The 26948-nt window shown below is 40.7% G+C and overlaps 1 protein-coding gene across 29 annotated transcripts in view; it reads right to left on the reverse strand.

The window, feature by feature from the left end:
• kif1b (kinesin family member 1B) overlaps positions 1-26948 on the reverse strand; it is a 131224-nt gene that overhangs the window by 27952 nt on the left and 76324 nt on the right. For 27 of the 29 annotated variants that reach the window (XM_061903885.1, XM_061903890.1, XM_061903892.1 and 24 more), the window contains 8 exons: positions 26780-26859; positions 26156-26262; positions 25161-25244; positions 24098-24278; positions 23951-24023; positions 15830-15935; positions 6943-7091; positions 27-205 (listed from right to left, as the gene is read on the reverse strand). In XM_061903885.1, the coding sequence (XP_061759869.1) occupies positions 27-205; positions 6943-7091; positions 15830-15935; positions 23951-24023; positions 24098-24278; positions 25161-25244; positions 26156-26262; positions 26780-26859 (959 nt within the window). Of the gene's footprint in view, positions 1-26; positions 206-6942; positions 7092-15829; positions 15936-17678; positions 21308-23950; positions 24024-24097; positions 24279-25160; positions 25245-26155; positions 26263-26779; positions 26860-26948 lie in introns of those variants that run through there. The other 2 variants (XM_061903909.1, XM_061903908.1) reach the window with 1 other exon arrangement.

A 26948-nucleotide genomic window follows, 5' to 3' on the forward strand; every position in this document is an offset into this window, starting at 1 on the left:
AAACTAAATAGGTGGGTGGTCATTACTTGAGTTTATCAAGGGACCAGTAGTGTGTGGCTCCATTCTTCAGGTCCTGAACTTCAACAGCAACCACCGTGCGAGGGAAAGTCCTGGAGTCACGTTCCTTCCCTGGTTCCGAGGGCAACAGCTCAGGTGGCAGCGGAGAGTACAACGTGTCTGTCAGCAAGACAAACTGGAACTGGACCTGAAATATTGAGGGGAATGGTACATAATATGGATCTTAAAATACATCCAAGTAGGTTTGATTTTTGTAGAAGTAGAATTGCGTTGAAAGGCCAACTACAGATCAATTCTGTGCCTTGCGCTAAGGAGCAAAGCACTAAACCAATTCAAACCACTGGATATAAATTATATACACGACAAAAGCTAAGATAAATGTCGCTGACGCACCAAAGCCGTGTCCAGTATGAATCACTTCACGCTTTGAAGGAGACACGGCTATCAATCACACTGATCTCCTGATGAGAAAACCAGTGTTTGATTTGTGGCAAATTAGGTTTTTCAGTGCCCAGTAGTGATGATTTAAAGCAAGATAGTGGAAACTACAGCCTGGAGGCCCATACATAACTTGCCATGCAATTCTAAAAAACTATAAAACCTCAGTTAAAAATGTTGGGTAATTTTTTCCTTTCAGTTAATTTTTAGCAGTTTTTTTGCTAAACCTTGGTTGTATTATATATTTTTTTCCTTAGAAGGCCTTTTTCATGTTTAGTTTTAATGTTTTTACTTCAAATTATTTCATATATCAAAAATATACTGATAAATAATTTTAGCCCAATAAAGCAGTGCCAGGACAAAAACATCATTGTTTTTCTGCATTAAATATAAAACATGTCATGTTTTTATATATATATTTTTTATTTTAACCCTTTGAATGGCCATTTAACCTAATCACGTCAGTTTCAAAATTTTCAGTTTGGAATTAGGTGAGACAATTTTGGAGAAGTTTTTCCCAGTAAAACAAAACAACATAATTAGGTGTGATTAGCATTCAAATTGGTAAATACAATGACACAAATATGATATGTTAGCTGTTTATTTTTGGACGAAAGTTGTTTGGGAGATTGGAGAAAAAAAAAAGATTCCTAAAATATTTTATACACTCTTTGTTCCCAGAGGACTTTTTTGTCCGGGCACTACTCTACTGCTATTAAATTATGTATCCCCAAAGCAAGTTTGCATCTTATTATTGTACAGGAAAAGCATTCTGGCCATGTTAAATTAGACTCTTTTTTTTCCCCTTTTCGGCAAGTATTCATGGTTAGCTTACACAAGGTGTTGTACACTCGAGAAACTGGACTGAACACAAAGGCTTCCAGTCTCTTTTACTTGCTTTCCAAACGCTTCATAACTCAGCCTGCGCTTGTTTGCGGCCTCACAGACAGTCAAAATACACATGTATATATATCAATCAATCAATCAATGTTTACTTATATAGCCCTAAATCACTAGTGTCTCAAAGGGCTGCACAAACCACCACGACATCCTCGGTAGGCCCACATAAGGGCAAGGAAAACTCACACCCAGTGGGACATTGGTGACAATAATGACCCAGTGGGACGTCGGTGACAATGATGACTATGAGAACCTTAGAGAGGAGGAAAGCAATGGATGTCGAGCGGGTCTAACATGATACTGTGAAAGTTCAATCCACAATGGATACAAAACAGTCGCGGGAGTCCAGTCCAAAGAGGATCCAAGACACAGCAGCGAGAGTCCCGTTCACAGCGGAGCCAGCAGGAAACCATCCCAAGCGTAGGCGGACCAGCAGCGCAGAGATGTCCCCAGCCGATACACAGGCAAGCAGTACATGGCCACCGGATCGGACCGGACCCCCTCCACACGGGAGAGTGGGACATAGAAGAAAAAGAAAAGAAACGGCAGATCAACTGGTCTAAAAAGGGAGTCTATTTAAAGGCTAGAGTATACAAATGAGTTTTAAGGTGAGACTTAAATGCTTCTACTGAGGTGGCATCGCGAACTGTTACCGGGAGGGTATTCCAGAGTACTGGAGCCCGAACGGAAAATGCTCTATAGCCCGCAGACTTTTTTTGGGCTTTGGGAATCACTAATAAGCCGGAATCCTTTGAACGCAGATTTCTTGCCGGGACATATGGTACAATACAATCGGCAAGATAAGATGGAGCTAGACCGTGTAGTATTTTATACGTAAGTAGTAAAACCTTAAAGTCACATCTTAAGTGCACAGGAAGCCAGTGCAGGTGAGCCAGTACAGGCGTAATGTGATCAAACTTTCTTGTTCTTGTCAAAAGTCTAGCAGCCGCATTTTGTACCAACTGTAATCTTTTAATGCTAGACATGGGGAGACCCGAAAATAATACGTTACAGTAGTCGAGGCGAGACGTAACAAACGCATGGATAATGATCTCAGCGTCTTTAGTGGACAGAATGGAGCGAATTTTAGCGATGTTACGGAGATGAAAGAAGGCCGTTTTAGTAACGCTTTTAATGTGTGCCTCAAAGGAGAGAGTTGGGTCGAAGATAATACCCAGATTCTTTACCGTGTCGCCTTGTTTAATTGTTTGGTTGTCAAATGTTAGAGTTGTATTATTAAATAGAGTTCGGTGTCTAGCAGGACCGATAGTCAGCATTTCCGTTTTTTTGGCGTTGAGTTGCAAAAAGTTAGCGGACATCCATTGTTTAATTTCATTAAGACACGCCTCCAGCTGACTACAATCCGGCGTGTTGGTCAGCTTTAGGGGCATGTAGAGTTGGGTGTCATCAGCATAACAGTGAAAGCTAACACCGTATTTGCGTATGATGTCACCTAGCGGCAGCATGTAGATGCTGAAGAGTGCAGGGCCAAGGACCGAACCCTGGGGAACTCCACACGTTACCTTAACGTAGTCCGAGGTCACATTGTTATGGGAGACACACTGCATCCTATCAGTAAGATAAGAGTTAAACCAAGACAGGGCTAAGTCTGACATACCAATTCGTGTTTTGATACGTTCTAATAAAATATTATGATCGACGGTATCGAAAGCAGCGCTAAGATCGAGGAGCAGCAACATAGATGACGCATCAGAATCCATCGTTAGCAATAGATCATTAGTCATTTTTACGAGGGCTGTCTCCGTCGAGTGATTTGCCCTGAAACCGGATTGAAAGGTTTCACATAGATTGTTAGACGCTAAGTGTTCATTTAACTGCTCCGCAACAATTTTTTCAAGGATTTTTGAAATAAAGGGAAGGTGAGACACCGGTCGGTAATTTACCATGAGGTCAGGATCGAGGTTAGGTCTTTTAAGAAGAGGATGAATAACCGCTTTTTTGAATGCTAGGGGAACAGTGCCCGAGGAGAGTGATAAGTTTATAATATTTAGCACTGATGGACCTAATAATACAAAGAGTTCCTTGATCAGTTTCCCAGGAAGAGGGTCAAGTAAACATGTTGTCTGTTTTATTCCCTTAACACGTTGTAACAATTCCTCTAATGTTATTTCCTCAAAACGAGAGAAACTATTTTGGAGGGCAGTATCCGCCGTATATATATATATATATATATATATATATATATATATATATATATATATATATATATATATATATATAAAAAAGGATAAAAGGAGTGCAACAGTACATGTATTTGTATTGAACCGTTTCGGTACGGGGGTTCCGGTTCGGTGCGGAGGAGTACCGAATGTGTTCCACACGAACATATGAAGTAGCCGCCTATGCTAAAGTCTTAACAAGCTGCTCCGCTCCGTTCTGCCTCTGTCTCCTGCACAGCACCCTGCATTGTCCCTCCCACACAACTATCTGATTGGTTACAACAGTAGCGATAACAAGTCAATCAGCAGTGCGTATTCAGAGCGATGTAACAACCAATCAGCAGTGCGTATTCAGAGCGCATCTAGTTAGCGCTTCAGCGTCGAGCAGATATGTGTTTAGCAGGTGAGCAGCGGAGTCTCCCCAAGTTATACTAAACACTTCCAAGTCAACTACTTTCTAAACATCACTATGAGCCCGGTGACCTTCTAGAAACAAACTGCAGCTCAGCTCACTCGCAGTCATGGCTTTAGGTGAAGGCTAGTTAGCTTTTAGCGTAACGTTAGCTCATTTTGCGGCGTGCGTGCGTGTGTGTTACGGACAGTGCTGATTGAGGTGTGTTGAAGCAGCAAAAAAGGACATTATGTTAAATGAAGAGTTTCTGTCTGTGATAGTGTATATAATAATGTAAGTGCATCAAAAAACCTACATGAACTCCATGATGTTTAGGGATGAATAGTCGCTCCTATTGCTATTGTACTATTTTTCAGCTATAGTTACATGAATCATTAGTAATATAGCGGCCTAGATTTGAATGGCAGGGTCCATGCTATCACGTGTTGATACAAAAACATTTACATAATAAAAAAAATCAACTACAGGCTTCCCCAATGCTGTAATAAATTAAGCATGATGAGTTGACTTGAAACTGTTTAATTTTGCACTTTTTATACGTAGAAGAAAAGTTGTGTAATTTTATTTAATCTAAGCAACAACTTGAGGCAATTTATATGGATTAACGTGGGCAGAATTTTTATAGTGTTCCCAATGTTAAAAGGATCAAGCCATTGTTTACAAATTTGGTAAAAAAATAACGAAAAAAATGTATATTTTGTTGTTTTCTTACTGTACCGAAAATGAACCGAACTGTGACCTCTAAACCGAGGTACGTACCGAACCGAAATTTTTGTGTACCGTTACACCCCTAATATATATATATATACACAGTGGGGGAAAAAAGTTTTTAGTCAGCCACCGATTGTGCAAGTTATCCCACTTAAAATGATGACAGAGTTCTGTAATTTTCATCATAGGTACACTTCAACTGTGACAGGCAGAATGTGAAAAAAAATCAAGGAATTCACATTGTAGGAAATTTAAAGAAATTATTTGTAAATTATGGTGGAAAATAAGTATTTGGTCCACCATTCAAAGCTCTCACTGATGGAAGGAGGTTTTGGCTCAAAATCTCACAATACATGGCCCCATTCAATCTTTCCTTAACACGGATCAATCGTCCTGTCCCCTTAGCAGAAAAACCGCCCCAAAGCATGATATTTCCACCCCCATGCTTCACAGTAGGTGTGGTGTTCTTGTGATGCAACTCAGTATTCTTCTTCCTCCAAACACGACGAATTGAGTTTATACCAAAAAGTTCTATTTTGGTTTCATCTGACCACATGACATTCTCCCAATCCTCTGCTGTATCATCCATGTGCTCTCTGGCAAACTTCAGACGGGCCTGGACATGCACTGGCTTAAGCAGGGGGACACGTCTGGCACGGCAGGAATTGATTCCCTGTCGGCGTAGTGTGTTACTGATGGTAATCTTTGGTCCCAGCTCTCTGCAGGTCATTCACCAGGTACCCCTGTGTGTTCTGGGATTTTTGCTCACCGTTCTCATGATCGTTTTGACCCCACGGGATGAGATCTTGCGAGGAGCCCCAGATCGAGGGAAATTATAAGTGGTCTTGTAGGTCTTCCATTTTCTGATAATTGCTCCCACCGTGGATTTTTTCACACCAAACTGCTTGCCTATTGTAGATTCGCTCTTCCCAGTCTGGTGCAGGTCTACAATTATTTTCCTGGTGTCCTTCGACAGCTCTTTGGTCTTGGCCATAGTGGAGTTTGGAGTCTGACTGTTTGAGGGTGTGGACAGGTGTCTTTTATACAGATAACGAGTTCAAACAAGTGCCATTAATACAGGTAACGGGTGGAGGACAGAAGAGCTTCTTAAAGAAGTCTGTGAGAGCCAGAGATCTTTCTTGTTTGAAGTGACCAAATACCTATTTTCCACCATAATTTACAAATAAATTCTTTAAAATTCCTACAATATGAATTCCTGTATTTTTTTTCACATTCTGTCTCTCACCGTTGAAGTGTACCTATGATGAAAATTACAGACCTCTGTCATCATTTTAAGTGGGAGAACTTGCACAATCAGTGGCTGACTAAACGTGTATATATATATATATATATATATATATATATATATATATATATGATAAATGGGTTGTACTTGTATAGCGCTTTTCTACCTTCAAGGTACCCAAAGCGCTTTGACACTACTTCCACATTTACCCATTCACACACACATTCACACACTGATGGAGGGAGCTGCCATGCAAGGCGCTAACCTGCACCCATCAGGAGCAAGGGTGAAGTGTCTTGCTCAGGACACAACGGACGTGACGAGGTTGGTTCAATCCCAGGGACCCTCGGGTTGCGCACGGCCCTCTCCCACTACGCCACACCGTCCCCATATATATATACATATATATATATATATATACAAACACACACACACACCTATATATACACATTTGTATACACACACACACATATATTTTCATACACACACGCATACACACGCACGCACGCACACACACACACACACACACACACACACACACACACACACACACACACACACACACACACACACACACACACACACACACACACACACACACACACACACACACACACACACACACACTCTAATAGGCCATTTCTCTTACCTCGGGTTGCGCACGGCCCTCTCCCACTACGCCACACCGTCCCCATATATATATACATATATATATATATATATATACATATATATATATATATATATACATATATATATATATATATATATATATATATATACAAACACACACACACACACACCTATATATACACATTTGTATACACACACACACATATATTTTCATACACACACGCATACACACGCACGCACACACACACACACACACACACACACACACACACACACACACACACACACACACACACACACACACACACACACACACACACACACACACACACACACACACACACACACACACACACACACACACACACACACACACACACACTCTAATAGGCCATTTCTCTTACTTTTTTCTTTAATTCCACACTGATGGCGTTGGCTTCCTTCAGATAGACGGCGTTCCCCCAAAGTTGGTCACGGAGTGACGTAAACTGGTGGAACCTCCACTTCCTGAAGGTCCACTGAGCCAGCTCGAACTCGTGCTGAGTCCACGGCACTATGGGAAGTCGGGAGATAATGCATCCATGAATAATAACAATACTGCCAGGAAGCCCAGAGGATACATCTGGTAGATCATGTGTTGATGAAAGTCCAATGTTGTTGCAGTCAGGAAATAGCTATGATTTTATTTTATACACACACACACCTACCATACATATTCAAAAGGTCAGTTTTAATTTCTCTACTTTAACTTAAGAGAGCTAGTCTACCGAATCAATGCCATTTGTGTCCCCAGGCAACAAAATGTATGAATACACATCAAAAAATAACTTTAATATTAAGCAACATGTCCTGCACATTTATCTGTTTGCATATTGCATATTTCCATAATTTTCTACTGATTTCCCCTTTTAATAGCCTGTCCCAGCTGCATTCCCAAAATGTAAAATATTAATTGAAACTACTTTGAACACTGGAAAATAGCATTTATTGAATGGATTGCATCCTAAAATTTACTAGGAAATATGTTAACTTTTAAGTCAGGACCGCACACTGAACATCAAAGGATGCGGGGGATATTTTGATAAATTTCATTTTCAAAGCCAATACAATATAAATATATGTTTTAAATAATACAAAAAAAAAACTACATGTCTGATTTCTGTTTTTAACAGGAGTGCATAATAAATATTAAACAGGCCCAATATGAAGAATCATATATATATTTTTTTTTTAATTGATCTCAACTCTGTACACTGCTGCTGGAATTTTAATTTTCCTGAAGGAACTCTCCTGAAGGAATCAATAAAGTACTATCTATCTATCTATCTATGATTTCATATCGATAAATCCCATGACACTAAAAAATGCTCGATTGAGGCGAGATCACCCGTGCTGTCCTGTAGGTGTGTTTCAAGTGTTCCTTTATTGCGTTGTAAACTTCCCCTGAGCTAACTGTAAATATACATGGCATCAATCTTGTAGGACTTCTTCACTGTTTCATTGAAAGTCATTTTGTGTGCTGTTTGCACAAAATGTTCTGCAAACATTCCTCAAAGCAGGAAAAAAAAATCCCACTTGAACACATCAAACCTTATCAGCCTCCTGAAAATACCGTGATCACTACGACAGTGTTTTGAAAGTTTACAAAAACCCACGCTGCAAAAGAAACTGCCCCAGGGCCAACTGCAAAGAAAGGTATGCACAAACTAGTTAAATCTTCATTTAAAAATTCCTATATACTTTATTAGTAAGTTAACCGTTATCAGCCAAAAACAAATAAAACCTGCTGCCCTAGTTTCACTGTCAAAAAATCTGCAATTTCTCATTACATTACACCTATTTGCTCTTTTATTAGACTTTATATGTGTTTTTTTGTAATTCTATTTTTAGAACGTGCAGAGGGTTGTAAAATGTTTTGCTTTGGGCCGTAAATTGCCTGATTATAAGGTATGTAGAAAAAATGTATTTGTTATGTTTGGACGGAAAAAATTTACAGGTATGTTCTGTATATAATTGGACCTATTTTATTTATTGTCTGATCATGCAACAAATACAAAACTACATATTGTATTACGACAATGTTTTTGTAGAAATAGATATACTTAAATATTTGCTTGTCACCTTGACTTATAATTTCCAAACAAGTTATCCATCAGTTTGTACGTAGAAAAAAATACAAACCCGTTTCCATATGAGCAGGGAAATTGTGTTAGATGTAAATATAAAAGGAATACAATGATTTGCAAATCCTTTTCAACCCATATTCAGTTGACTGTGCGATAAAGACAACATATTTGATGTTCAAACTGATAAACATTTTTTTTTGCAAATAATCATTAACTTTAGAATTTAATGCCAGCAACACGTGACAAAGAAGATGGGAAAGGTCGCATAAATACTGATAAAGTTGAGGAATTCTCATCAAACACTTATTTGGAACATCCCACAGGTGTGCAGGCTAATTGGGAACAGGTGGGTGCCATGATTGGGTATAAAAACAGTTTCTGTGAAATGCTCAGTCATTCACAAACAAGGACGGGGCGAAGGTCACCACTTTGTGAACAAATGTGTGAGCAAATTGTCAAACAGTTTAAGAACAACATTTCTCAACGATCTAATGCAAGGAATTTAGGAATTTCACAATATACGGTCCATAATACCATCAAAAAGTTCAGAGAATCTGGAGAAATCACTGAACATAAGCAATGATATAACAGACTTTCGTTCCCTCAGGCGGTACTGCATCAAATAGCGACATCAGTGTGTAAAAAATATCACCATATGGGCTCAGGAATAAATAAAAAAATGATAAATGGGTTGTACTTGTATAGCGCTTTTCTACCTTCAAGGTACTCAAAGCGCTTTGACACTACTTCCACATTTACCCATTCACACACACATTCACACACTGATGGAGGGAGCTGCCATGCAAGGCGCCAACCAGCACCCATCAGGAGCAAGGGTGAAGTGTCTTGCTCAGGACACAACGGACGTGACGAGGTTGGTTCTAGGTGGGATTTGAACCAGGGACGCTCGGGTTGCGCACGGCCACTCTTCCACTGCGCCACGCCGTCCCTATATTGTGAATCATGAATACTTCATAAAACCACTGTCAGTAACTACAGTTTGTCGCTGCAACTGTAAGTGCAAGTTAAAACTACTATGCAAAGCCAAAACCATTTATCAACGACACCCAGAAACACCGCCGGTTTCGCTGGGCCCGAGTTCATCTAAGATGGACTGATGCAAAGTGGAAAAGTGTTCTGTGGTCTGACGAGTCCACATTTCAATTTTTTTGGGGGAAACGATGAACGTCGTGTCATTCGGACCAAAGAGAAAAAGAACCATCAAGACTGTTCTAGGTGCAAAGTTGAAAAGGCAGCATCTGTGATGGTATGGGGGTGCATTAGTGCCCAAAGCATGGGTAACTTACACATCTGTGAAGGCACCATTAATGCTGAAAGGTACTTACATGTTTTGGAGCAACATATGCTGCCATCCAAGCAACATTATCATGAATGCCCCTGCTTATTTCAGCAAGACAATGCCAAGTCACTTGTTACAACAGCGCGGCTTCATAGTAAAAGAGTGCAGGTACTAGACTGGCCTGCCTGTAGTCCAGACCTGTCTCCCATTGGAAATGTGAGGCGCATTATGAAGCCTAAAATACCACAACAGAGACCCCGGACTGTTGAACAACTTAAGCTGTACATAAAGCAGGGATGGGAAATAATTCCACTTTCAAAGCTTCAACAATTAGTTTCCTCAGTTCCCAAAGGTTTATTGAGTGTTGTTAAAAGAAAAGGTGATGTAACACAGTGGTGAACATGCCCTTTCCCAACTACTTTGGCATGTGTTGCAGCCATGAAATTCTGAGTTAATTATTATTTGCAAAAAAAAATAAAGTTGATGTATTTGAACATCAAATATCTTGTCTTTGTAGTGTATTCAACTGAATATGGGTTGAAAAGTATTTGCAAATCATTGTATTTCATTTATATTTAGATCTAACACAATTTCCCAACTCATATGGAAACGGGGTTTGTATAATCAAATGTAAAGGCAATTGTGTAATAATATCATGAGGCAATTATACATTTACAGTGCATCCGGAAAGTATTCACAAAGCTTCTCTTTTTCCACATTTTGTCATGTTACAGCATTATTTCAAAATGGATTTCATTCATTTTGTCCTCATAAGTCTACAGACAAAACCCCGTAGTGACAATGTGAAAAAGCATTAAAATAAAAAATAAAAAATGAAATAAAAAAAACACATGTACATAAGTATTCAGACCCTTTGCTCAATACTTTGTCAATGCACCTTTGGCAGCAATTACAGCCTTAAGTCATACATTGCCACAAGCTTGGCACACCTATCTTTGGGCAGTTTCTTTCTTTGGAACCATTCCTTTTTGCATCCATCCATCCATCCATCTTCAACCGCTTATCCGGAATCGGGTCGCGGGAACAACAGCTCCAGCAGAGACCCCCGGACTTCCCTCTCCAGAGCAACATTAGCAACTTCCTCCTGGGAGATCCCAAAGTGTTTCCAGGCCAGAGAGGAGATGTAATCCCCTATCTGGTCCTTGGCCTGCCGCAGGGTCTCCTCCCAGTGGGATGTGCAACGAGGACCTCCCTAGGGAGACGCTCGTGAGGCATCTGCATGAGATGCCCGAACCACCTAAGTTGGCTCCTTTCCAAGCGAACGAGCAGCAGCTCAACTCAGAGTCTCTCTTGGGGCACTGAACTTCTCACCCTATCTCAAAGAGATTCCAGCCACCCTTCTGAGAAAACAAATTTCGGCCGCTTGGTGCGGTATAGCTCAGTTGGTAGAGTGGCCGTGCGAGCAACTTGAGAGTTCCAGGTTCGATCCCCGCTTCTGCCATCCTAGGCACTGCCGTTGTGTCCTTGGGCAAGACACTTTACCCACCTGCTCCCAGTGCCACCCACACTGGTTTAAATGTAACTTAGATAGTGATTTAGGGCTATATAAGTAAACATTGATTGATGGATTGATAGATATCGTGTTTTAAAATGTAAAACGCTTTGAGTCACTAGAGAAAAGCGCTATATAAATATAATTCACTTCACACTTCACTTCACTTGTATCCGCGATCTTACTCTTTCGATCATGACCCACATTTCATGACCAGAGGTGAGAGTAGGAATGTAGATAGCTCGTTAGACCGAGAGCTTTGCCTTCTGGCTCAGCTCTCGTTTCGTCAACAGTGCGGCAGAGAGACTTCAATACTGCCCCAGCTGCTCCGATGCTCCGGCTGATTTCCTTCTCCATCTTTCCCTCACTCGTGAACAAGACCCCGAGATACTTGAACTCCTCCACCTGGGACATAGTCTCGTTCTCTACCTGGACTGTCAAACCATCCGTTTCTTGCTGAGAACCATGGCCTCAGATTTGGAGATGCTGATCCTCATTCCAGCCGCTGAACACTCGGCTGCGAACTGATCCAGTGAGAGCTGAAGGTCACAAACCGAAGGTGCCATCAGGACCACATCATCTGCAAAAAGCAGTGACGCAACCTTTAGACCCCGAGACGTATACCCTCTCCACCATGGTCACGACTCTGCCTAGAAATCCTGTCCATGAAAGTCACAAACAGGATAGGTGACAGAGCGCAGCCCTGGCGGAGACCACCCCCACTGGAAACGGATGCGACTTACATCCAAGCACCCGGACACAACTCTCGCTTTGGTTGTACAGATATTGGATGGCCCTCAGCAGGGTTTCCGTCACCCCGTACTCCCTCAGCACCTCCCACAAGATCTCCCAGGGGACACGGTCATACGCCTTCTCCAAATCCACATAACACATGTAGACTGGATAGGCATACTCTCAGGTCTACTCCAGGATTCCCGCAAAAGTAAAGAGCTGGTCAGTTGTTCCACGACCAGGACGGAATCCACATTGCTCCTCTTGAATCTGAGGTTCGACTATCGGCCGGACCCTCCTTTCCAGTACCTTGGCGTAAACTTTCCAAGGGAGTCTGAGTAGTGTGATACCCCTGTAATTAGCACACACCCTCTGGTCCCCCTTTTTGAAAAGGAGAACCACCACTCCATTCTGCCACTCCCTCGGCACTGTCCCAGACTTCCACGCAATGTTGAAAAGGCGTATAAACCAAGACAGCCCCTCAACACCAAAAGCCTTCAGCATTTCTGTACGGATCTCGTCAACCCCCGGAGCTTTGCCACTGTGGAGTTGTCTAACTACCTCAGTGAATTCACTCCGAGAGATCGAGGTCGAACCCCCATCATCCTCAGGCTCCGCTCCAGTCAGGGAAGGTGTGTCTGATGAAGTTGCGTTCAGGAGTTCCTCAAAGTGCTCTTTCCAACGACCTATGACTTCCTCATTTGAAATCAGTAGAGTCCCATCCCTGCTGTACACAGCTTGGATGGTTCCCTGCTTTCCCATCCTGAGGTGCCGTATGGTCTTCCAGAACAACTTTGGTGCCGCCTGATAGTCTTTTTCCATGGATTACCCGAACTGCTCCTACACACTCTGCTTAGCCTCGTCCACAGCCTGGGCCGCTGCCCTTCCGGCCTGTTGGTACCTTGCAACGGCCTCCGGAGTACCCTTGGATAACATACCCCGGTAGGACTCCTTCTTCAGTCGGACGGCTTCCCTGACCACTGCTGTCCATCAGGGTGTTTGAGGGTTATTGCCCCTTGAGGCACCTAGGACCTTCTGGCCACAGCTCGCAGCTGTAGCTTTAGCAATAGAGGCTTTGAACATTGCCCATTCCTGTTCAACATCCCCAACCTCCACAGGGATGGCAGAGAAGTCCCGCCGGGGGTGAGAGTTGAAGTCCTTCCGGACAGAGGACTCCTCCGAGTTTTCCCAGTTCTCCGCACTACACGCTTGGGTTTGCCAGGTCTTTCCAGAGGTTTCCACCGCCACCTGACCCAACTCACAACTAGATGGTGATCAGTTAACAGTTCAGCCCCTCTCTTCACCAGAGTCTCCAAAACATATGGCCTCAGATCAGCTGATACGATTACAAAATCAAGCATTGATCTTTGGCCTAGGGTGCTCTGGTACCAGGTAGACCTATGAGCAGCCTTATGCTCGAACATGGTGTTTGTTATCACAAGTCCATGACTAGCACAGAAGTCCATTAACAATCCACCACTCAGGTTCAGATCAGGGAGACCGTTCCTACCAATCACGCCAGTCCAAGTATCACTGTCATTGCCCACGTGCGCGTTGAAGTCCCCCAGCAAGACTATGGAATCCCCTGCCGGCGCCCAATTCAGGACCCCAATGCAAGGTATCCAAGAATGCCGAATACTCTGAACTCTTGTTTGATGCATACGCACATACAAAAGTCAAAGTTTTCCCCCCTCCAACCCTAAGGCGAATTGGAGGCGACCCTCTTTTCCACTGGAGTGAATTCCAACGTACAGGCACTCAGCCGGGGACTCGTGAGAATCCCCACACCCGCCTGAGCCCTCACACCCTGAGCAACTCCAGAAGGGAACAAGGTCCATTCCTTGTCCAGGAGTGTGGTTTCAGAGCCCTTGCTATGCGTAGAGATAAGCCCCACCAGATCCAACCGGTAGCGCTCCACCTCCCACACCAGCTCAGGCTCCTTCCCCACCAGCGTAGAGACGTTCCACGTCCCAAAAGTCAGCCTCTGTTCCCCCGAATTAGTCCGTCTGGAGTCTCAACTTTCATTGCCATCCACTTGGCAGCGCACCCGACCCCACTGGTTCCGACTGCGGGTGGTGGGCCTACGTGGCGGAGAGGATGGTGCGTCCACGTATCTTCTTCGGGCTGCGCCCGGCCGGGCTCCGTGGCTAGCCCGGCCCCCAGGCGCTCGCTGACGAGCCCTGCATCCGGGCCTAGCTCCGGAGGAGGGGCCCGGGCTTCCTCCACGCCGAGTAACACATCCTCTTTTAGACTCTTTCAGCACCTGTCAATCTCCATCAAGTTGAATGGGAAGCATTGGTTTTCATCCAGGATGTCCCTATACATTGCTGCATTCATCTTTCCCTCTTTCCTGACTGGTTTCTCAGTTCCTGCCGCTAAAATACATCCCTAAAGCATGATGCTGCCACCACCATGGTTCACTGTGGGGATGGTATTGGCATGGCGATGAGCAGTACCTGGTTACCTCAAAACATGATGCCTGGTATTCACACCAAAGAGTTTAATATTTTCCTCATCAGACCAGAGTATTGTGTTTCTTATGGTCTGAGAGTCTTTCAGGTAAATGTTGGCAAACTTTTTACTAAGAAATGGCTTCCGTCTGGTCTCTATACCACACAAGCCTGATTCATGGATTGCAGCAGAGATGGTTGTCTTTCTGAAAGGTTTCCTCTGACAGAGTGACAATAGGGTTATTGGTCACCTACCTGACTAGACTAAGATTATGCTGGAATGAACAGGGACATCCTGGATGAAAACCAACACTTTCCATCCAACCTGATTGTGCTTGAGAGGTGCTGGAAAGAGGAACGGGCAAAGAGGAATGCGTGAAACTGCCCAATGATAGGTGTGCCAAGTTTGTGGCATCGTATTCAAAAAGACTTGAGGCTGTAATTGCTGCCAGAGGTGTATGAACAAAATATTGTGCAAAGGCTATGGATACTTGTGTACATCTGATGTTTTATTTTTAATACATTTGCTAATTATTTTAAAACAACAACTTTTCACATTGTCATTATGGAGGATAAAATTTTGAGGACAAAAATGTACTTAATCCATTATGGAATAACGCTTTAACAATAAAATGTGGAAAAAGTGAAGCACAGTGAATATTTTCTGGATGCACTGTACATACATATTTATTCAGTGTTACGAGTGGGCCTCTGAAACCACCCATAATTGCTATGTGGCCCTCAATGAAAATGAGTTTGACACCCGTGCCCTAATACATAACACAACCCCGTCCAAAAAATGGGGAATATTATACAAATTCAAAAGCAAGTTCACTCATTTATTTTCTGCATATGAGATGGTATTGAAATATCACTAAAGTCTTGTTACAAAGTTATTTTAAAATGCAATATTATGTTGAACCACTGTTAATTTACTAAGCGTCAACATATTATTAGTATAAAGGCCGTGTGAATCGAGTCCATGCATATGTTTATTGTATGCTAAACACTAATGTCTGTTGCCGCTTGGGAACCTTGTCAAAAAAGAAATAAGCTTGCCTGATATGGGTTAATACACATTTTAAGTAGTCAAATCTGTATTATCAGATTTACAGTTTAAGAAAAATGTATTTTAAGCTACAACAAGCCTAACCTAATATATAAACAAACCTTCTTCTTCCTCCTCTTCCTCAAGTTCTTCCTCATCAGGTGTTTCAGCAACCAGGGAACGAGTTTCAACCTGTTTTTGAAGTTCTTGCAGTTTACTCTCATATACCTGAATGACCACAGTGGAGAGGAAAAAGCACACAAATACATTTTGATCAGATCATCTTACTCGTCATAACTACAGCAGCAAAATATTAGTGTTCTTCAATATCTAAAAAATAAAATAAAATGTAATTTCCAGTGAACACTATTTACTAATTTAGCACTAGATGCTGGAAACAAAGGGTGTATCAGTGGAACAATGGCTTGCAGAGAAGTGAGGTCCTGTAGAAGCACAGTCAGCTATAATCCAATGAGGGGCGCCATCATCGTCATCATCATCATCATCGAGCGCAGGACAGCCTCCAGTCCTGGTGACCTCATAGTCTTTGTTCAGTGTCTTGAGGAAAGACAATGAATGCAGCCTTTTCATTTGTATTTGACCTCCTCCCTGCCTGTACTCCTACCAACAAACTGCAGCTTGTTGCCCTCAGTTGACACATTGAATAATCTTTATGCATTTTACTTGAATGGTTTGGGGCTCAAATCTCGATTGCAAAATAAAAATAGCTCAAGAGATAAGGTTGTGGAATATGACATTAAATCTAACATTGGCCTAAAACTGTATGCTTTGCAGTTAAGTGATACTAAAAAGAAACAGGTCTGTGTATTACCAATATTACTGAATATAACACATAAAATAACTACACACTGTACAACTTTAATACCTTTAAAATTACCACATTTTGATACGATTATTCTGTGGGAAATTGCACAATGGGACAACCGCAGATCCTACTTGACATAAGTCTCCTATTATGAAAAAATGACCAGTTAACTTAGGTGATTGATCACAAAAAAATATCACAATAATCATGTATACACACAGTTCAGCCACACAATTTATTTTGACTGCACATGTTCCTTTGCCTTAACGGCGACACTAGTTGTTATAAGGTCATTGATCAGGGCAATGCATACGTCAGTGGAACAATGGCTTGCAAATTCTACTTCAAAATACACCAAAACGGGACTTGATAAAACAGTACTGTAGCATGTTTTGAGCAAATAAATGACGCACATTAAAGAATGTTCCTAGATGATATTCTGATAATAGAAAAGTATATTGTCCAAACTTTAGGCTCTTTTGTAAATCAATCGAAAATATGTAAGCGAGTAATAACCTGTGATTAATCATGATTAGTCCAAATTCAAGTGTGATTAATCAGATATACACATGTATCAGTTGACATTACTAATTTTCAATGATGTTATAGCAGTAATATGTTTATGAGCACCAAATATGAGAAAATGTTTCCCTCATTTATGAGCTGTACTTTTGAATATAGAGGTGTGCAAACTGTTGCTTTTTGAAATTCTGGGTTTTTATGAGATCATGGATGAAAAACCTCCTTTGTTGTGTACATGACACCATCGGAACTGCCACTTTTTTAGCATTAGCTGTCAGTCAACTCCAGAAGGGAAAGCTCTCAGTTATATAAATTTGTTTTCCTAAGTTAATAAATTAACAGAGCTTGACACTGTTGTTAAGATGTGAGTCATACATATATGTATACATCCTCAAGCCTGATTACCTTTAGAGCAGTGTCTATCAGCATTCAAGACTTTTTCCAGCCTTTGCATTGAAAATGTTCTAGGTCAGTGACTACGTGTGGCTGGAATGTATTACTCAAGGAATTAAGGCAATTTCCAAAATTCACAATACTTTTTGTCTTACACGATTCCCCACTTAAAATAAGAATATAATTCCATGGTTGTGTTTTGGTTGTGAAAAAAAACAGCATCACTCCCATTTATAACAAATGCATGTGCTTAGAGCATGTCATTTTATTACAGTAATACTTTGCAAATGAGTCTCCAACAACACAGACATCAGTATATTCTTTCAAATACTGCGTACAACAATGTTTGCACCAAGTACGACTACCGTGAGGCAATTTGATTATGCAAATTCAAAACAGCAGATGTACAACAGACATGTATACTTCAAAATGTCAAAACAACATTACACTGTACATTAGGTATTTTATTCCAGCTTACCTGGCAGCTAATGGCGCCAGTGCAAATATTAAAGATAGCCATTTTGACTTACAAATTTAAGGAGATGTAAGTTATTGCTTGCAAAATATTGTCAGCGCAGGGAAGGCAGACTACAGGTGTTGCATAAGCCATTGTTATATCATTTGGTTTCTGTTACAGTGTAGTTAAGGCATAGTAAGGATAACTTGAAGACACTGATAGGCAGAGTTACTGCTAATAGGCACTGGCTAAACATTTTATTAAGGCTACATTGGGTTCAACACTGTGTATTATGTGATGCATTTAAAAACAGTGGTCAACACCCTTTTCCCTTCAAGATGTTTAAGGCAAGTCTTTGGGAACAGTGAGGAAGACTGACAACATCCGTCATTAGGTATATGCTCATCTTAAGTCTGTTCATCATGGGCCCTCATCAAAAATTAAGATTGCATGAAAAGAAAACATAATGAGGTAAACTAAGCGCATATATTGTAGTTTTTACAGGGAGAGAAGACATTTGAGACAATTTTGTACAATATAAGATAATTAGATATCAGATTTGATAGTGCCTTTCGGTAACCTCATTATAAAAAGCATCCAAAAGAGAAGTATAGAAGTATACAATTACTTGTAAAAAAAAAACACTAAAAAAAACAAGCGGTAGCATGTTCATCCTCACATGCTCTATGGTTCATGAGTTGCCAATTTTTTTTTGTTTTGTTTTACTTAACTGTATCATTTAATGAAGGCCTACACTAAGGCCTTCATTAAATGATACTATGTGTCCACAACTGATAAGGTGCAAAAGAGTTTACTATTTACTTGCATATTAAAATTCCACCACAAAAACATTATCAAGCAAGCTGCAGATTACTAAATCAATGTATATAATAATGGATCTACGGTCATAGTTGAAAGGCAATGGAATTTAGCCTAAAACCTTGTGCATAAGAACCAAACTTAAAAGTATACAAAGAAGACATAAATGAGCACTTTTCAAGTTGTGCATTGAAATACGCTATTTTCATTGATTCTTTTTTAGAAAACACCTCTACTGAATAAGCCGCAATCTCCTATACACACCAGTTGTGTAGTGTACAAAAACTGGGCTTCTAATTAGCGCTTAACAGCCATGGCTGTAGGATACCTTTGGGTGTGGTGTTTCTAACTCAACACACATAGCAATAGCTGGATTTGAAGCACCATCCATAAGTGGTCAGCCGCTTTATCTACCTCTGCATAAATTTTAAAATGCTGGTTGCGGTTTTAATGCTAGCTGAGCATTTTCCTTTCCACTTTATCACGCATCCTCAAAATTATTTCGGGAACATCAATAAGCTACAAGTTTTCTAATTTAGGAAATAATAGGCTCTCTCCAATTAACACTTGCTTCCCCCATGGCGTTTACAGACAGTAAATACAGTTCTAATTAGAGGATTTACAAAACATAATATTTTCAATCAAACTGAGGTTCAAAGGCATTCATAACAACATGAATAAAACTAATGTGACCATTCTGTTGCATGGTTAAAGGAAAGAGATAGGTGCAAAAGGATTTTGGGGTCTACATTTGTGAACTACAGCAAAAAAACTGACACTTCTGTGTTTATACTGAAGAGGCTACACATAATTAGAAATTAAAAACCATAACAATTAAATGGCAAATATGTAAACAATGAAAGTGAACCATGAAGACACATTTGGCAAATCAAAAGTATGACTGAATGAACAGTGTTTATGGCATGCGTATTGTGATAAAATAGTATGACAATGATAAAGTATCACTTTTATAATACATACATGTTTGGATCAACCAAAAACAGTCTTTGTATGCGCAGTTGTGATCTGTAATGTTTTTGCCTACTAGAATGAATTTAAATTCTAAACCACTGTCTCTCTGCTGGCTTTTAGATTTGGGGCAGACATTTGCCTGCGCATGCGAGGGGGGGCCTGAAAGTTAATTGGATGGTTGGCATGGTCAGGCTGATGGTACTGCTGGTAGAGATTGAAGCTGCCATCCATGTACATTGTGCTATTATAGTGGCACGGCTGCTGGTGGAGAGGTTGGGGGTAAAGAGGCTGGTTCTGGTGGTGGTGGCGGGGCTGGTAAAAAGCCTGTGTGTACCTCCGGCTGGCGTCAGGCTGCTGCAGGTGCTCTGTGGAGCCTGAAGGCTGCTGACGGGTGTTAAAAGAGTTGCTGCGGCCTCGTTCGTGGGGCTGTTGATGGTGGTTATTCCTATAGTTGTGTCTCTGACCCTGGTTTAATACCTGCTCAAAAGGTTTGTTTTGCCACTGGATTGATGGACTTGCCAATGGAGGAGTGAACTCTACTACAGAAGCAGCTATCTTTTCCTGAAACTGTCCCCCATCTGCAACCTGGTTTTCAGTTTCTTCCTCTTCTACAGCTTCTTTTGGCACTTTTAGCTCAATTACCTTCTCATCTGTGATAATGATATGGGTTCCAGGGCTCCACGAGTTCCGGTGTTTGGGGTTACTCTTGAAGGGGAAACGTAGCTTTCGGTCTTCTGGCGGTATGAATCGGTGCGGCCCAGCCTGGCGGCGGAGCTGCTTTGAGATCTCTTGTTGCTGGAGGTTCTTAAGGCGCAGCTGCTCTTGGCGTATCCAACGCATGTGGCCTCGTTTTAGGGGGGAGTCATCGCCTGCACTTTGGCCCGCTTGGGATTCTCCATTCTCTGCATCTGATGTTTCGGGCACAGGTGGTTGAGGGCTCAGAGTACTCTCAGTGGTAGGTTGAGATTCTGTACTAGGTCTCTCTTGACCGTCCGGTGTGATGAGTGGAAGCACTTTCTCCATTTTCACCATCTTATTCCTGAGAGCACGGATCTCCTCATCCTTCATGTTGTTCTGTTTCTTCACCTCATGCAAGATGTCCTCAAGCTTATCGATATGTACCTTAAGCTCATCCATGACAACCCCGCCTGCTCGAGAGCCATTAGTGATCACGTCCTCAATACGTTCATCGCCAACCCCCACGGTATCCCAAACATCCCGAGCCACAGCCCTCCATGAGTCCCGCTCGTTGGGGTCCTTCTTACGGTAGCTGGCGCAAAGCTCCTTCATTTTCACAATGGCAAGAGCTTCAATTTCCTGCCGTGTGTGGCGGAAATCGTTGAGAGCTACTTCATAGCAGATTTCTTTGACCGCCTGGATCTTCAAGTCAGAGACGGTCACCCACTTGGAGTCCTTGGTGATGCGGCGCCGCTGCGGGATCTGGTACATTTTAACGGGCTCTCTTCTCTTACCACTGCTGGGTAATCCACACTTTTTCACTATAGTTTGCAGTTTGCTGGGGGGCAGCTTTTCTCTCAAGGAGGTGATCAGTCTCCAGCTCTCCTCACAAGACCTCTTATCTGAGTCATCCCCACTATCAGAGTCGCCATCCTTGAAAGAACAACACAGGAAACAAACCAAATGGTGCCCCCCAAAAAAGGAGAAATTACAATGTGAAACCAAAAGAAGAATGAAAAACGTTTTTTGAAAAAATAAGAATGAATACAAACGTATGAATATGCAACATGGGAAATCAGAATGTCAATTACTCAGGGCAGTTTATACGATTTTTGAAAGGAACCTTAACAATGTTATCTATATACAGTGGTGCCTCATTTCTTGTATGCATCGGCTTTCTATAAATTCGGTTTTCAAGGAATATTATTGTCATAAATAAGACTCGTTTTTTGTATACTGTCTCAGTTATCGTACGGTCAAATATCGCACTGAATGAACTAAACAACATCACTAATCAATTTGCTCGCATATCATATCGTTGGTGACTCAGTCTTATCGTGTTATTAATAAACTACATGAGTGCAACGTGGCTGTTATCCTGCTTTCAACTCACACCAAGAAATCATTCTCCACGAGCTCGGTCGCCCCTCTATGTCGTCATCACCAGCTGACCTTTAGTTCTTTGCTAACACAAGTTTCTGTTTTTTCATTGAGTATGCTTCAAAATAAACCAGAATTAGGCTAAAAAAGGGTGCAAGTGTCAGCACTTCGATAAAAACGAAGGCATAACATATAACATATGTATAATAATAGGTATAAAAATGTGAGAAACATTATTGAATTAAAGAAAACATTTGAAGCAAAAAACATGTGGCTCTCCCTTCCCTTCCTCCCTCTCCAGTCCTCACCTTCTCTGCTATCAAGAGTATCGAATAAAAGCTTAGTGATGTTTTATGTTTATTTATCATTTCATTTGTCATTTATATGTATTTACAAATATTTTCTGTAGGTGTAACTCATTATATTTTGTATATATATAATGTGTTTTGTGCTAAATATTTGGGCGTTTGGAACTGATTAATTGGATTTACATTATATCTTAAGAGAGAAATTGATTCGGTTTTTGACGGACCCTGTGGAACGGATTAATAACATACACAGAGGTACACCACTGTAGTTTGCACAAATCATTACTTTACCAGACGTATGGCAACATGCACCATCATTCAAAGTAGAATGATATAATTTAAAATATAATAAACAAAAAAACAGTGGCTTCCATTGACTTTATTCTATTTCAAGTCTAAGATTTTTTTGTGGACATATACATTTTATAATTTGACATGGAAACAATCTGAAAGAAACGATCGATTGTAGTGACAAATAATGTTGCTAGCATCCCTAAATTGGTAGTCTAAGCTTTAACAATACTGCTCCCAATGTTGCATATTGATATTGAAAGTAAAAGTGGATTTAAATAACGAGCAAAGAAATAGCAACAGAGAACAGAAGCCGCTGATTTCGAGCCCTTTTTTAATGTTCTGTCAAATTCCTCTCCAGAGTAGTTATTGGAGAAAATGCTACTTGCAGATAGCTTGCATGCATGTCACTTTAGGAGCATCCCCCATTCAGTCCATAGGGGTTCAGCATTTTTTAGTATTAGAGGTTAGTTAGAAGAGAGTGTTCTTGGAGCTGAATAGAAAGCCAGAAGAGAATGTTACAAGAGACTGTGGTGAAGGTAAGTGTTAATTCACAACAAAAAAATGTTAGTAGAAAAATGGGATGCAGTTTCTCATTTTGGTAGACAAATAACATTACAGATCACAACCACTGGGGTGTAGATATTTTAGCTATTGCATATTACAGTAAAGAACTGGCTAAAACAGTAGGAAAAATGTTCTGTCCCTGAAATTTTGGAGCCAAACACCTGTTGCTATAAGCCATGAGAGATGATGCTGTAGGTCTGTAATACATCGATTCAGCTGTGAGCAGTGATAAGTTTGTTTGAGGGCGATGCCCGTCAGCCTCAGTGCACAGATAAGGCTCACGAACATGGGTAACCAAAGAAGTCAATGAGAAACCACATTGTCACTGCCAAAAACTACAGCAAGAGTTTTTGTCATCACAATGCATTGTGCACGGCATCAACTGCATTGAAGAGATGAAACTCAAGAGCAAGAAAACTATTCTAGTCAAAGATGCAAATTTACAGCCACCTTAAAAGTCTACTAGCTCAACAGTAAATACTGCAACTGAGTCCAGAACGAGCCCTCAATGAGTTAAGAACACATGCTATTAGGCATGAACCGTGCAAAAGCAGCATTTATGCATGTTTGGATTCTGATCACAATTAAATGTACGTATTTTTTTTCACACCAAATTTCCATACAATTAAGAATACATGCTGCTGTGCAAGATTCAAATACGCTACAGATATTGCGAGAGAAGTGGAACAGGGATTTGGAAAGAGGAAAGCTTTACATTCTAACTGTTGCTCCATGAAATTGCTACAGGTGCTTCAAACAAGAAGTTTTCCATGCAAAAAAAACAGACATGCAGTGGTGCAAACACACACATCTCAAAAGTGCCAAAGCTCAGTGTGAGAATTAGTATTAAGTAATTCAAATGGGCCGCTGACTACAACAGTCTCACGTACAGTAATATTGCTGTATCACTCACAAAGCTACCTTAGTCACACAAATGATTGAATGTGTTGCTGAAACCCACTTAACCGCTTCCCTTTCTACAAAAAAAGACTAAATCAGTGTGTAAAAACACCAGCCACTTTGAACTCACCAATCGCTGCTGCTCCAAAAGTTGGTCTGCTTCCTCTTTCTCCTTTTTGTATAGGATTTCCATCTCAGTAAGCCTGGCCAGAGATATTGTACAATTTGAAAAACACATTATGTCATGCCACACAACAACTGAAAGCATACGGTTTACCTTTTTTCCATTTCTTGCTTCATGTCAATTCCCTGTTTCTCCAAAAGCTCTCTCTGAGCAAAGGTCCAGTCCACTGGTTCCACAGGGGTCTCAGCCGTTGGTGTTTTCTCCCTTTCCGCCCGGGCTTGCTCGGGGTGGTTGAAGCGAAACACGTGGTTCTTTCCCATAATGATACGGTTTCCTGAAATTGTGCATGTGGATGAAGTAAGTGTGAAAAGACTGTATTTGCAAAAAGGAGAGGCTAGTAGTTAGGGGTGTGGGAAAAAATCGATTCGAATTTGAATTGCGATTCTCACGTTGTGCGATTCAGAATCAATTCTCATTTTTAAAAAATCTATTTTTTTTTATCAAACCAACAAAACAATACACAGCAATACCATAACAATGCAACCCAATTCCAAAACCAAACCTGACCCAGCAACACCCAGAACTGCAATAAACAGAGCAATTGAGAGAAGACACATACACGACACAAAACAAACCAAAAGTAGTGAAACAAAAATGGATATTATCAACAACAGTATCAATATTAGTTATAATTTCAGCATAGCATTGATTATAAATCCCTCATTAACATTATCATTAGACATTTATAAAAATAAAAAAAACAACAATAGTGTCACAGTGGCTTACACTTGCATCGCATCTCATAAGCTTGACAACACACTGTGTCCAATATTTTCAAAAAGATAAAATAGGTCATATTTTTGGTTCGTCTAATAGTTAAAACACATTTTTCATTAATGCAATCAGTTGATAAAACTTTGACCTATACAATAATAAAAGCTTTTTACTAAAATATACTACTGTGCTTGCATGTCAGCAGACTGGGGTAGATCCTGCTGAAATACTATGTATTGAATGAACAGAGAATCCTTTTGAATTGGGGAAAAATACTTTTTGAATTGAGAATCGTGTTGAATTGAAAAAAAAAAATTGATTTTGAATCGAATCGTGACCCAAGAATCGATATTGAATCAAATCGTCGGACACCCAAAGATTCACAGCCAAACTAGTAGTAGTATTACAACTGAGAAAAATGTTTCATTCAAAATGAATGCACCTGAGCGCAGTTGGATCGCATCTTCAACACGCTTGCCGTTGACGTAGGTCTCTGATCTCTCACAGGGCACAAGCATGACGATAACTTCAGCAAAAACACATCAAACAATACACAATTAGTAGGGTTTACATTTCTTTGTGACAGACGATTCAATAAACATCTTCGTCAAATACAAACAGCAAGAGAACCATCGCACACTTATTTTTGTAACGTAAATCGGTGCTGCAGACATGGGCATCTACATCAAAAATATGATTTGCCTGAGCAGCTGGACAGGACAGATTTAAAAAATAAAAAATAAGGTTTATTATTTTTTTTACTTGGAATGTCCGATGGGCCAGATTGTGGAATGCCGGTGGGCTAGATTCAGCCCATGGGCCGTAGTTTGCAGACCCCTCACCTAGATAAACGGGTTAGGATACAATTAAAAATACATTTTAAAAACAGAACGATTCGATAATATTTGATACGGTGTGTGAACAATTCGATCCTATGGTTAACATTTGTTGAAGGAGATTTTTACATCTCAAAAGAACAAAAGCATTCCTTCCTGTGCATAGGCTATTCTTGTTAGAGGATGAATAGTTAGGACCTTGATATCAAGCCCTTAGACTACACTTTTGCAATCTAAGTTTGTGAGCATAAACTGATGAAAACTACTCGGATGAGGACTCTCACGTTATTTTAAAGGCAAAATCACAAAACCCATCAACTTATTTTTTTTTTTCCGCGCGATACGTTGATCTATGTTTCTACGCACGATTAATGTAAGCACTCACAGCTGATTGTTATCGATTGAAGTCGCAGCTACCGACGCAGGCAAATCACTCACTTGTGTAACCGGATATCCGGTCGCATCATTTTATTTTTCACAATATTTAAGACACTCAATCTGCAAATACTTTCATTGACAAAAATGTGACTACAGCAATTTCAATACAAGTCAATAAACCTTAAACTGTGAAAGCAGTACACTTTACAACATGGTGCCTCACCATCCCCATTGGCATTTCTCTCGCTGTGGAAAATGCAGTGCTCCTCCCTGATGTGAGCGCCACTTAAAACAATATCCTGTCGTCTTTCGGCATCAGCCTGTCCCACTCTGAAATGATTAAAAAGGCCAGTTTTAGAGGGTGAACACTTCACATTCCTGCAAAAAGTCAGCGTTTGACATTATATGGTCTCTTAAATCCAATGGGTGATTAATCTGTGTTTCTATAGCCCGCCATTAATTGGTAGTGGGATGGGATGGGACTGGGAGGATCTTTCAGGAGATTAAAGGATGAAAAAGTAAAGGACAGTATTTTTAGATTTTCCCTTAGTCTTAATGAAGCATTTTTGTAGCCAGTATATGGCAGTTTTTTTGTGCGTCACCACTAATCAAAGACAGGAGAGGTTGCTAAACCTATTTACCACCATTAGAGATGGCAAATTATATTTCGTAACATGGTTAGTTAAAAAGGGGAAATACAAAAATGGCAAAAACAATACCCAGGCTAAAATTTGAGGCGGAATATATGACTGTCCAAGTGTACAGTTTCACTTTTTTTTTTAATACCTAAATAATATTCAAAACTTTTTCTAGTTATCTTCAAGGCATTAAATTAAGTTTGTTTTACCTTGTAACTCCATCTTTGATGTAGTAGAGCAGACACTCTGACATGAGAGGATCCTCATTCAAGTTCACCAGGTGAGGAGTCTACAGAAATGGTAACCACAGAGCAGTTATGATGTGCAAAGTTTTATAGAAATATACAGGTAAGAGTAAAAAAAAAAAATCAGAATATC

The sequence above is a fragment of the Nerophis ophidion genome, linkage group LG06, assembly GCF_033978795.1.
Source record: "Nerophis ophidion isolate RoL-2023_Sa linkage group LG06, RoL_Noph_v1.0, whole genome shotgun sequence".
In the NCBI taxonomy this organism is placed as follows: domain Eukaryota; kingdom Metazoa; phylum Chordata; class Actinopteri; order Syngnathiformes; family Syngnathidae; genus Nerophis; species Nerophis ophidion.